The 11,872-nt window shown below is 38.5% G+C and overlaps 1 protein-coding gene across 2 annotated transcripts in view; it reads right to left on the minus strand.

Moving 5' to 3' along the window:
• Positions 1–4,323: 4,323 nt before the first annotated feature.
• magt1 (magnesium transporter 1) overlaps positions 4,324–11,872 on the minus strand; it is a 12,970-nt gene continuing 5,421 nt past the window's right edge. Inside the window, exons 6-10 of one of the 2 annotated variants that reach the window (XM_081383322.1) lie at positions 11,688–11,777; positions 9,881–9,944; positions 8,790–8,864; positions 8,625–8,715; positions 4,324–5,707 (exon numbers count right to left, since the gene is read on the minus strand). In XM_081383322.1, coding sequence (XP_081239448.1) covers positions 5,692–5,707; positions 8,625–8,715; positions 8,790–8,864; positions 9,881–9,944; positions 11,688–11,777 — 336 coding nt within the window. In that variant the 3' untranslated portion in view covers positions 4,324–5,691. The remainder of the gene's footprint in view (positions 5,708–8,624; positions 8,716–8,789; positions 8,865–9,880; positions 9,945–11,687; positions 11,778–11,872) is intronic. The other variant, XM_081383323.1, reaches the window with a different exon arrangement.

The following is an 11,872-nucleotide window of genomic DNA, read 5'->3' on the forward strand; positions in this document are numbered from 1 at the left end:
AGCCGATAATGTATTATTTCCTTGAGCTGAGACGCTTCAGATGCGCACTGTTCATCATGATGGTTTTGAATTGCTTGAAATGTGATTGGAATCTTTTCAAAAAAAGTAAAATACAGTAAAGTGCAACAAGTTCAGGATATCAGATACTTTTAAGTGCTCTGGACGTGCCTTAGTGTTGCGTTCGCATGTCGGCCGCTGTATTTCAGTTGTGCGGTTTGTGTGGGTTAATCGGTGTACCGTGGGATTGATGAATTATCCTGCTAACGGTTAGACTCACAAACCTGCTAAAAGCTTTGGCACAAATGTTTTCCTTCCTCACAGAATGTGCTGGTATGTTTCCCTGCCTTCCGGACAAGCACCAATCAACTCACTTCACTCAAGGAAAGCCTGGAAGAAATTACGTCATACAGGAAAAGCTCTCCGAAAATGTTACCTTAAAAAGAGCTTTTCTGCACATCTCAACACTGCAGGCAAGACTTTTAACACCACCCAATCCCAGCGGACTTGTTTCTGTACAGCCTCAGGCATTCGGACACGCTCACCTGGAAGATATTTTCTTAATCTTTTAAGGAGCAGTGGCTGCATTTGAGCACGAATGACCCTCTCAAAACTGATTTCAGACAGACTTCTGAGGCAGCGATAAGATTTGATCTACAACATGCAACATAGAGCAAGCTTTGGTGATCACTCAGCAAATATGAAATTACTACGGTAGTAATTTCTCACACAAAAAGTAGAAAAAGTTCTAAAGCTTACATTTACAAAAACTTACATTTACACACAAACTGACCACAACTTTTAGACGCCATCTTAATTTAGTCACTGAATTAAACGCACAGGATTATGGGATATCATCTAGGCAGCGAAGCACACATCAATGTTGCCTTCAGAAATCGATTAGATGAAGGAATCCCAGGAAACAGGAAGTGACACGATCATTGGATTTAGATGTTGCCTTCCTACCTCCATATGCATTTCTCAGCATTCGGACACAGCCAGAATCTAAATACCCTTAAAATAGGGTGAATTTACTTGAGAAGCAAAATTTTGCAATATATTACGTTTTGTTTTCAATTGATTTTGTCTTTAAAATTAAGTTTAGTTTTGTTATTGGTAGATTTATGCTTAAAAAACAAGACATTACCAATGGGGTAGGAAAAATAAATTCTCTAAACATAAGTCAAGTAAACACAAGGGAATTTCCCCCCCAAAACTTTTACTGGAAAACAACACATTGGTGCATTGCAGGGTCTGTAAGTTTTTAACACTTTACGGCAAGTTTTTGACATGAGGGGTCCAAATATTTAACCAAAAAAATAAATAAAAAAAATATATCAGTATTAATTAGGGATGCACAATATATCGGCCACCATATCAGTATCGGCCCAAATATGTAAATTTTTAATGTTATCGTTATCAGTCCAATAAGAAAATTTTGCCGATATATTAAAGCTGATAAATACTGTATTATTTCCTTGAGCCGAGACGCTTCAGATGCACACTGTTCATCATGATGATTTTGTATTTCTTGAAATATGATTGAAATCACTTCAGAAAAGGAAAATACAGTTAATGCAACATATAAGTCTGTCTACATGTCTACAGGCTGTCTACAGGCTACATAAAATTATGAGAACATTATAATTGTGTTTGGGTCATGGCTTTTAATGGTGAGATTTTTGTTTTTGTAATCAGGCTCTCAAAAATTAGATAAAAATTTTAATTTTGATTTATCGGCCAAATTATCGGTTACCAGCTTTCAAATATAAAGAATTGTCGGTATCGGCCAAAACTTTCATATCGGTGCATCCCTAATAATAATCACTGTTATGAATATTGGGGGAATGTCTATTATTATAGATTATTACTGCACTAAAGCAAAATAATCTTAGCTGCAATACATTTGAAAGCTACGGAAGCCCTGAGAGGCCATGCTTTTATCTTTTTCCTGTTTTTTTCTTCTTATCATGTTTACAACTTAATTTTCTGGTTATCTCCACATAAAAAAAAGTTGTTTTTTTTGTAATCTTGACTTAATTTTCATGTGATCTTAACATAACAAAAAGCATTCTCTTTTATTTTCCCAAAATGTAGGCTAATTTTATTGCGAGAAATTTGCCATCATAGATTTAATAATTGCCCATTGTACGCTGTGACTACACATTCAAGGTCTCTATTTGCTTGAGTGAGTCTCTGATCAATGCAGGAAGCTTCAGTAGCACCTCAATGCAGTACACAAGATCCGAGGGGAGGAGTCGGATCTTATATAAGGGGTGGAGATTGGTAGGTTTAGGGGTGGAGATGGGTAGGTTTAGGGGTGGGTTTAGGGATCAGGGGGTGGAGATTAGTAGGTTTAGGTATGTAAGGTGGGAGGAGTTGGATTTTATCCGACTCCTCCCCCCGGATTTTATGCTCTGCAGTGAGGACCATCTCGGAAGCTTGGCTGGCACCAGTACAATAATACCAACATGCGGTTGTGTCAAGATCACAGAAGATTTTAGTCAAGATCACAAGAACTTTAAGTTGTGGACATGAGGCAACACGATAGAGAATGCATGGACTCTTAGGGCTTCTGTGGAAAGCATATGCTATTATTATATACTATGTGGTTATTTGTTTTGCGTGCTACACACATTTATCCCGGGAAGCGTCCCAGTGAGGAACAATGCGTGCCTTCAGCTCGGGAAACACTACTGAGAGCACTCAAGCCTCTCCTTATATGGAGTTAAAGACAACGTCTGCCGTGATTGGCTCCCGGACATCTGAACCAGAACATGTGGATTTTCTGCGGCACATTATACACACACAAACACACACACACACACACACACACACACACACACACACACACACACACACACACAAGCACCTGTTAAGACATGTTCATCAAAGAGGACAACACAGTAAGAAAGGATTTCTTCAGTTGTGTAATCCACACTGATTAGCTCGGATAAATATAAATATAAAAGTCCAGAAAAGGAGAACAGTGAAAGATTGGGGATGTCTATGAATGAAAGCAAAACAACAATATAAATATATGAAAGATCCTGAACAGTTTCACTAACCGTTTGATTTAACTAGTATACAGTCAAACCATCATTTATTCAGACACCTTCAACATTATCAGTTTATTATGGTGATAAAATATGACAAGAACTCAGAGTTATCAGATCAGTTGATATTTCACTGGTTTTGTCAATGTTGCTGTTAGACTCTTACAGATGATTTATGTAGAATATCTGTCAGCTGTTAAATTTAACTCCACAAGTATAATACCAATTTATACATTTTGCTGGTAACTGTATGAAGATTTTTGGGTATTATATGTCATAGTTTACTTAATTTTGCTATCCTCTTTCATAAATTAACTATAGTGTCTTGCACCCACTAGTAAAACAATATCAAAAGTTATATTTTATAAATTATACCGTTTTTTTTTTTAAATAATTTTTGGTTTGGCTGTATATATATATATATATATATATATATATATATATATATATATATATATATATATATATATATATGAAGAGTTCAGATGCAAAAGCCTCTAAGTGCCATCTGAAATTTTCTTCTAGAATGATCATTTTTATCAAGCTTGTATATTTAAGTTCAGTAATTTTACTTATTGGCAATGAAAATTACCTATTAATTGTCATTTAAGTGAAATTACTTAAATTAAATATACGAGCTTGATAAAAATTATCATTCTAAAAGAAAATTTCAGATGGCACTTAGAGGCTTTTGCATCTGAGGTCTTCATATATATATATATACACACACACACACATTAATAATTACTAATTTCAACATTAGTTTTATCCCATCCGTGTTCTTGACAGGAGTGTTAAGCTTATACTTAATTGCTATACGTCTTGTCGATTTCCGCATCCTATTTACATTATTCTCAAGGATGATCAGGAATTATGGTTGGTGAAAATAGGAAGGGGGAAAACATCAGAAAGGCCTTTTTCTCTTCCATGACTCTTGGTTTCTGGAGTGTAATTCAGTTCAGAGAGGCGGCACTGCTCTCTACTGGCCAGACAGCAGCCGTGCAAATATCATTGAAGAAAACCATTACATTGAAGGCATTTTCGCAAGTCAGAGCCAGGGACTTACCCCAGCTGAGACGACCAGCAGACGTGCTAGGAAATAAGTGTGAAACACTACATAGTAGCGTCCTTTAAAAATAATAGCCTAATCAAGTATTCATGCATATTTCATTCTATGAGTGGATTTGACTTCTCAGATCTTAAAAGTAAATCCAGTCTTTTTGTGTATACACAATATACAAGTGCAAGAAGAATCATACTTTTTCAAACTTTTTTATTTACATATAATTACTTTTCAAACACACCCCTCAACTGCTATTGGTTGGCTCAACGGGAAGCCCCACCCACAAACACCCACCATTGGTCAAATCAGCTCAAGACAGTCATGCTTCGGTTATGTTTTTACATATTTATCTTTAACATCAGCAGTCTGATCAAACAATGCATCGTCAATCGGATTATTTATCACAGGAAATGGAAGGTCAAGTTGAGCAGATTGCATTGTGGGATATAGTTCAACACAGAGGGCTCTGTTGTATACTGAACTTCTTTAGGGAGCTGTACCATGTGCACAACATTCATAATACAGAAATAGTAGTATAATAATATGAATACTCAAGTAGTAGGTAGGAGAGTACGTTGCAAACTTAGCCAAAGAACAATAATTAGTTGGCGCTAAGAATGTTCAACGATTAATCGCATCCAAAATAAAAGTTTGTGAAAACTTTACTCATCATAAAAATCATTATTTTGTATATATAAATTCACACACATGCATGCATATATTTGAAGAAATATTTGCATGTTTATACCGTATTTATATATATATATATATATAAAAAAAATCTTAAATATATACATGCATGTGTGTTTATATATCCAAAATAATTATACACAGTGCACGCACATGTAACAAACACAAAACTTTATTTTGGATGCGATTAATCGTTGCACAGCCCTACTTGGCGCATCAAATATTATTGTGTTATTTCACTGAAGAGACCAACCGAGTGACTCAAAGCAGAATGAGAAAGTTGTCAGCATAGATGTACAACTGGAAGAGAAACCAATCAAAAGAAATACAATGCAACGAGCAATCAAGGCACTTTTAATGGCAGAAATCATCACCTGAGGCAAGACATGAGCAAACACTCTGCGCATTAAGACACGTTCATTCCCCCTGAGGTTTCCTCAATCTCACACTCAACTACCCCAGAAGCCCCGGATCCGCTCGGATTCGACTTTGGACACTTGATATGCACATTTATGAGGTAGAATTGAAAACACCTTGCTTGCCTTTGTGCGTCTTCCAAATCTACGCATTCTGACCCAACCAAATTCAATATAAAACTGTACATCTGATTAGCAATAAAACCTCATTCGCGAGCGAGTTTAACCTCTGTGTTTACACACGTAACCCACACCACGTTACCCTAGACTAGACCAATCAGGGAGAGACATCCAATGAAGTGAACAAACTTTCATTAAAAACTTTAAAATGTAATCCTTAACATATATTAAAAAAAGCAAGAAGGCACATACAGGGTCGAGCAGAACTTTACCGAATCAATCACTCATTTTAAACATTAAGGCACTTTTGCGCATTAATATTTCCCAGCGCTCCTCCACCGGTCCTCTTTCAGCCAAACAGGAAGCTGCACACAAACAACAGGAGTTTATGTTAGAAAGGAAATCAAGTCCAGTACATTTCTAAATTACAATTCTTATCATAAACACTAAGGCTGCTTATAAAGTAGAAAGGTGATAAAAAAAAAACGTATTTTTTAAATTGGTGCGACCTGACTAGAGAAAACAGGCTGTTGTCGTCCCTTTTGTCCAATAGTTAGGAAAACATGGTTACACTTTGTTTTAAGGTGTCATTGTTACAGTGTATTCATATAAGTACTGAGTAATATTGATAAACTACATGTACTTAATATATGTGACCCTGGATCACGTCACCAGTCACGAGTCGCACGGCTATATTTGTGGCAATAGCCAACAATACATTGTTTGGGGCAAAATCATCGATTTTTCTTTTATGCCAAAAATCATGAGGATATTAAGTAAAGATCATGTTCCATGAAGATATTTTGTAAGTTTCCTACCGTAAATATATAAAACATTCATTTTTGTGAGTGAATGCAGCACAATCGTGAACATAAATGTACAGCTTTAAAAGAGATTTTTTTTTGCACTCTCAGATTCCAGATTTTCAATAGTTGTATCTCGGCCAAATATTGTCCTATCCTAACAAACCATACATCAATGGAAAGCTTATTTATTCAGCTTTCAGATGACTTCATCTCAATTTCCAAAAATTTACCCATGTGACTGGTTTTGTGGTCCCGGGTCACATATAGGGGTTTGGTTGCAGGTTAGGTGCATGGAATTATGCATAATTTACTGCTATTACTATGGTAAGTACATGTAACATACGTAACAAGGACGCTGTAAAATAAAGTGTTATTGAAAACTTCAATACCCATAATGCACTGGGCATGTTGCCATCCAAGGCCACTCCCACCAGTCTGCTCTGGAGTCAAGCCCTGTGTCCCAATGCACATACTATCCATCCCAAACAATACGTGAGATTACTATTTCTATTATAGTAGTATATACTATTACTATTACTATTTTCGAAGTGTGGGTCCGTGCTCACTATAACTCCTAATATTGCCCATAATCCATCGCACTTGGAGGAGGATTTGGTTCTGAACTACAAACACGAATAAAAAGTTAATAAACTACAAACATGGCGGATGTGCGTGACTGCCGGTCACGATAAAGAGGTTTAGATAAAGGTTTGAGTGACTAACAATCAACATTTAACCTGAGAAAAAATATTTAATGCTATCCACATTATATTTCCTCTGCAACAACACTGTGAACTTTTGTAAAGCTCTGGTAGCCCATTAACTTTTAAATGCATCATTATACAAACACTTGAGGAGAGTTCCTGCATTAAAGACCCACGACTGGCAGATCAACGAGCTACTTTTCTCTACAATACAGGAGTAAAATAAATGATATGAAATGTGGAGGATTTGAACTCTGACTAGATGATTGACAGGGCAGGTAATGGCGACAGGATGCACGTTTGTCACAAACCTTAGCTGTGTCTGAAACTGCTCCCTATTCACTATATAGTGCACTATATCGGGGGTCGGCCATTTTGTAGTGGTGTCCGAATTCATACAGTACATACTTTTAGGGAGTGTTATACGTAGGCGAATTGGGACGCATCTAATTACCGTCTTGCTTTAGTAGGACATACTTCTTAGCAAACTTTTAGACAATGATCTCGACTTGTATTTTTCCCAGTGGAAGAACTCAAAGAGTAAAGGTTTAGCGGAAGCGAGTTAGATTCAGTTTCCAGTGAAGGATCCAGTGTGTTGTAGGCAGCGGCTAAAAAAGGCTGCAAAGAGAAGGCAGTGACAGACAGTCGGAAAACCTCTGTGTTTGTAGTCAACATTTCAACCTGGATGAGCATAAACAAACAGAGGGGAAAACGGAAAGAAACAGCCTTCTGTCAAATCCACCGAAGCAAAACGCTGTAGCATACCGCTGAGAAAGCTGTTATCATAGTGATCCATTTTTACCATAATCCACAATAACTGTTCTGTTAATAACCCTCTGCCGATCCGACGGTCTGTGGGCGGGGACGCAAAAATGCGGAAGTACAATCTGTAGTTTTCACGATTCTGCACCATTTCTGGGTCACAAATGAAATGTAAGTGAACTAGAGACCTTAGCCGCGTTAAATTGCGCAAATTGAAATTGGGAATTGAAAATACACTTAATGGGAACACGTTTTTGCGCATTTACAGGTCACCTGACGTAGACGGCGCGGTGTGTTTGGACAGAATACGAGACAGAGTTCTTAAGAATTCATAAAAGACAAAAGAATTACAGCAATAATGGATTCTAAACCTCAAATAAATGCCACAACCAAATATGAGGGAGAAACACCCAGAAACACTTCATATGTGCCGCTCCCCAGTATAATGAGGGTCGTTCCTTACCATTAATGCTTGGAAAACACACATACATCTCCTTCCATTAATAATAATGGCTAGTGCAGTGGCTTGGATATAGTACATAAACCTCCATTTTGGAATGATTTTACTGATCGCGAGAGGAAAAAATTAAGTTTTAGTCGCATAACATCGGTTAATGGAAACGCCGTCATTTCGCAATCGTTTTTTGTCGACATTTAAAAAAACAACAAAAAAAAACGCAAAAGTTTCGCGCAAATCTGTAATGGAAACGCGCCTGTTGATCACATGACACTCGTCAGATCGTCTCTTTCACTGAAGGTCGAGATGATCGTAGGGACATCTCAAATCACGATCATCAGTTTAGTGTATTCAGCTCAGGACAAACAGCAGCGGAGCAAACGCTAAGACACTATCAAACTCATGTTCATTTCTCAATTAAACATTTTACTCAACTTATTAAATTATAAACAACAACCTGCATTACAGAAGCGTTTTCATTATGACTCCCAGACTCTCTTTGCACTGCTATTTCAATGGGATTATTGGGCTAATGATGGTCTAACGGTCTCACCTGTAAGGATATCCGTGATATTTGGCCCTGAAGACAGACAGTAGCCAGCTGAAGAACAGCACCACCAGCCCGATTCCTGCCATACACATGACTGGAGACAAACATGACACACATTAGACCGGTTCTCACTGTAGTCTATGCAGAACTGGTGGATTGACAGCATACTTTTCCTCTTCCCGACGTCCAGGTCGGAGGTCGCAGCCTCATGAAGCAGAACCATTCCTAGAGTCACCGCAGCATCTGGATCAGGGTTCAGGATCACGTTCATGATGTGTGCGAATAAAGGCACGGCCAATCAGAACAGATGATATACATCTGTGTGTAGAGCTACACTATTGATCAAACGTTTGAACATCTTGAAGCACATTTTTATGCTACAAAAGATTTCTATTTCAAATAAATACTTTTTTTTTATACTTTCCATTCATCAAAGAATCCTGAAAAAGTATCACGTTTCCACAAAAATATGAAACAGCACAACTGTTTTCAACATTGATAATAATCATGAATGTTTCTTGAGCATTAAATCATCATAGGATCATGTGACACTGAAGACTGGAGTAATGATGCTAAAAATTCAGCTTTGATCACAGGAATAAAAACAGATATTGTAAATTATAATGTTTCACAATATTACTGTTTGTCCTTTTGGCCACATGAACGCAGCCTTGGTGAGCAGAAGAGACTTCCCCAAAAACATTAAATCTCACTGACTGAACGGATGGGTATGAGCACCAATGAGATTTCAGTGTGGGCGGAGCTTCACGGCACAATGCAACAAAACAAAACAAGTGACCAACAAATAGTTTGATGCTTGCCATGTAGTAGACATTGAGCCAGGCTTACTAAACAGGGCAAATTAGAGAGAGGAAAGTTCTGCTCATGATCTACTGTCGACAGACAGACACAGCGGATCATTTCCATAATGACCAACGCAATATACCAATTTGCATCTGGTTTAAGACATGCTTATTTTGGACGGTAAATAATGATGCAAACACCAGTAAATTGACGAGTGCAAACTTTAGTAAATCATCTTGCATGATAATTTAAATTCTCTCCTCCCATAAATTTTGCGTCTGAAAGGGAAACTCCTACAAATGCATGTGCATTAACATCAGCAAAAATAACTCTGTCCACACGTTCAGCACTAACTTTACACTGCGTGTCTTTAGTACATCCTGACAGTGGTTTTTAAATGCCAAAAGAGGCTGGTGCGGTGTAACTGATCTGAGCGCAGTGGCTGTGAAGGATACTGAAGAGAAGGACGATGTGAGTCTCGGCCACAAACTGAGCCTGACTGCTGCCGTGGATGTAGCTCTGAAATCAAAGACAGACATATACAGTGGATTATCATGTGATATAAAAACCTGTAGATGTGAGAACTTAAGGAGAGAGTTTGAGACCTGAGGGGGCTGTGATGTTATCAGTCATAACTGTGGATGTTTACTGACAAGCACCAGAAACAAGCCTATCTGATTGAGGATGGGGAATTACCAGGTTTTGCAAATATAGCACTGTTTTTTGTGTGCAAAAACTTTATTAATATCAAAAGTGACCCTCAAGGAACATTAAGAAGATTTTTGGCTTTTAGTCTATGGATGTTAGCTTTATGCAAGATGACAAAATAAACTTTCATCAAATGCACACATTAAAGAGTTTAAGGGCCCTATTTTAACGATCTGAAACGCAAGTATCAAACGCAAAACGCAAGTAACTTTGTGGGCGGGTCTCGGACGGGTCTAGACGCAAATCTAAAATGGGTTGGTCTGAAGTCGCTTCATTACTCATAGGTGTGGTTTGGGCGTAACGTGAAATAAACCAATCAGAGCGACATCTCACATTCCCTTTAAGAGCAGGCACGCTTTTTCCATAGCGGATTGCTATTATAACGGTGGATTTGCCAGGCGCGCGCCAGGAGCGGTTCACAGCCGAGGAGAGCAACGTTCTCGTCAGGGCCGTAAAGCACAGAGAAGTGACATTGGGGATGGAGAAACACACCCAAATTAGCTTCGATTAAACAGACGTATAATAATTTGGGTAAATGTGTAAGCTAGATTTATGCCTTTTCACATCTTCATGGACACCACAAGGATTTCCCTCGTGTGGAATATTTTTCCTTGTAATAATGTATAGTTTTCAAAAATGGCAACTGCTGCGTCTGTGTGTAGATGAGAGAAGCAAAGTGTATGTGCGTTGTGCACACGCTACATTATGGCCAAGCATGCGCCCTTAAAGGAGAACTCCGGTCAATTTTAACATTGAGCTCATTTTTTTGTACATTTGGAGTGCTGTCAATACAGAGAACAACGACAAAAATCGGTGTTGCCTACACAGTGTTATCCTCTTTTTAAAATGTGCACCCTGTTGACTTCAATGGGGCAAGTTTTAAAGCTGCTTTTAGCCTCTTAACATCCTTGATGTGTCATTACAAGTGCACAGCCAATGTGAGTGATTCCTTCAGAGTGAACACGGGTGAATCTGACTGCAGTAGATGTGAAAGATATGAATAAAAATGATGTTATTTCAGCCAGCGCACATACCTGTATTTTCTTCCTGTTTTCGGTCAAAGCCCATAATAATCGATTGTCGAGTTCACGCGCGAGAGGTAACCAAATTTATGCGTGAGAGTTCTCCTTTAAAATAGCATCTGAACACGGCACTGACTTTAGACTAGGTGGAATTGTTTTCTGAAACTGCAAAACAGCACCAGGGAACGTTTGCGCCGGAACACGCCTCCTCTTTGCGCTGAACCGCCCCCGGGAGCGCAAGTCCATTCCCTAATTTACCGACGATACCGATATGCTTCTGTGGAGGGAAAAGTCCGCTGTGCGCGGGTGCAAAATAGGAATGATACATGCGTCGGTGTACAAAGTAAATTGCGCTGGGTGCAAGATAGGGCCCAAAGTCTTTCTCCTCTAGGAAACTGGAGCAAAAATACTGAGGACTCAACTTTTGTCCAATCAAACGCACTCTAGAATGATTTGAAACTGGTGATTGTGAAGCCATTTCATGGTGTCTTTAAAATATAAAAGCAAACGTGAGGTAAAGAGTGTAACCAACCACTTGGCCAGTGTTCGGGTTCTTGTGAGCGTATGGAGGTCCTCGGATGTGGTTCCACATTTGACCCGATGTCATGATCAAAACAAAACAACTAGAGAGAGAGAGAGAGAGAGAGAGAGAGAGAGAGAGAGAGAGAGAGAGAGAGAGAGAGAAGAGAGAGAGAGAGAGAGAGAGAGAGAGAGAGA

The sequence above is a fragment of the Scardinius erythrophthalmus genome, assembly GCF_964197995.2.
Source record: "Scardinius erythrophthalmus genome assembly, chromosome: 13".
NCBI lineage: Eukaryota > Metazoa > Chordata > Actinopteri > Cypriniformes > Leuciscidae > Scardinius > Scardinius erythrophthalmus.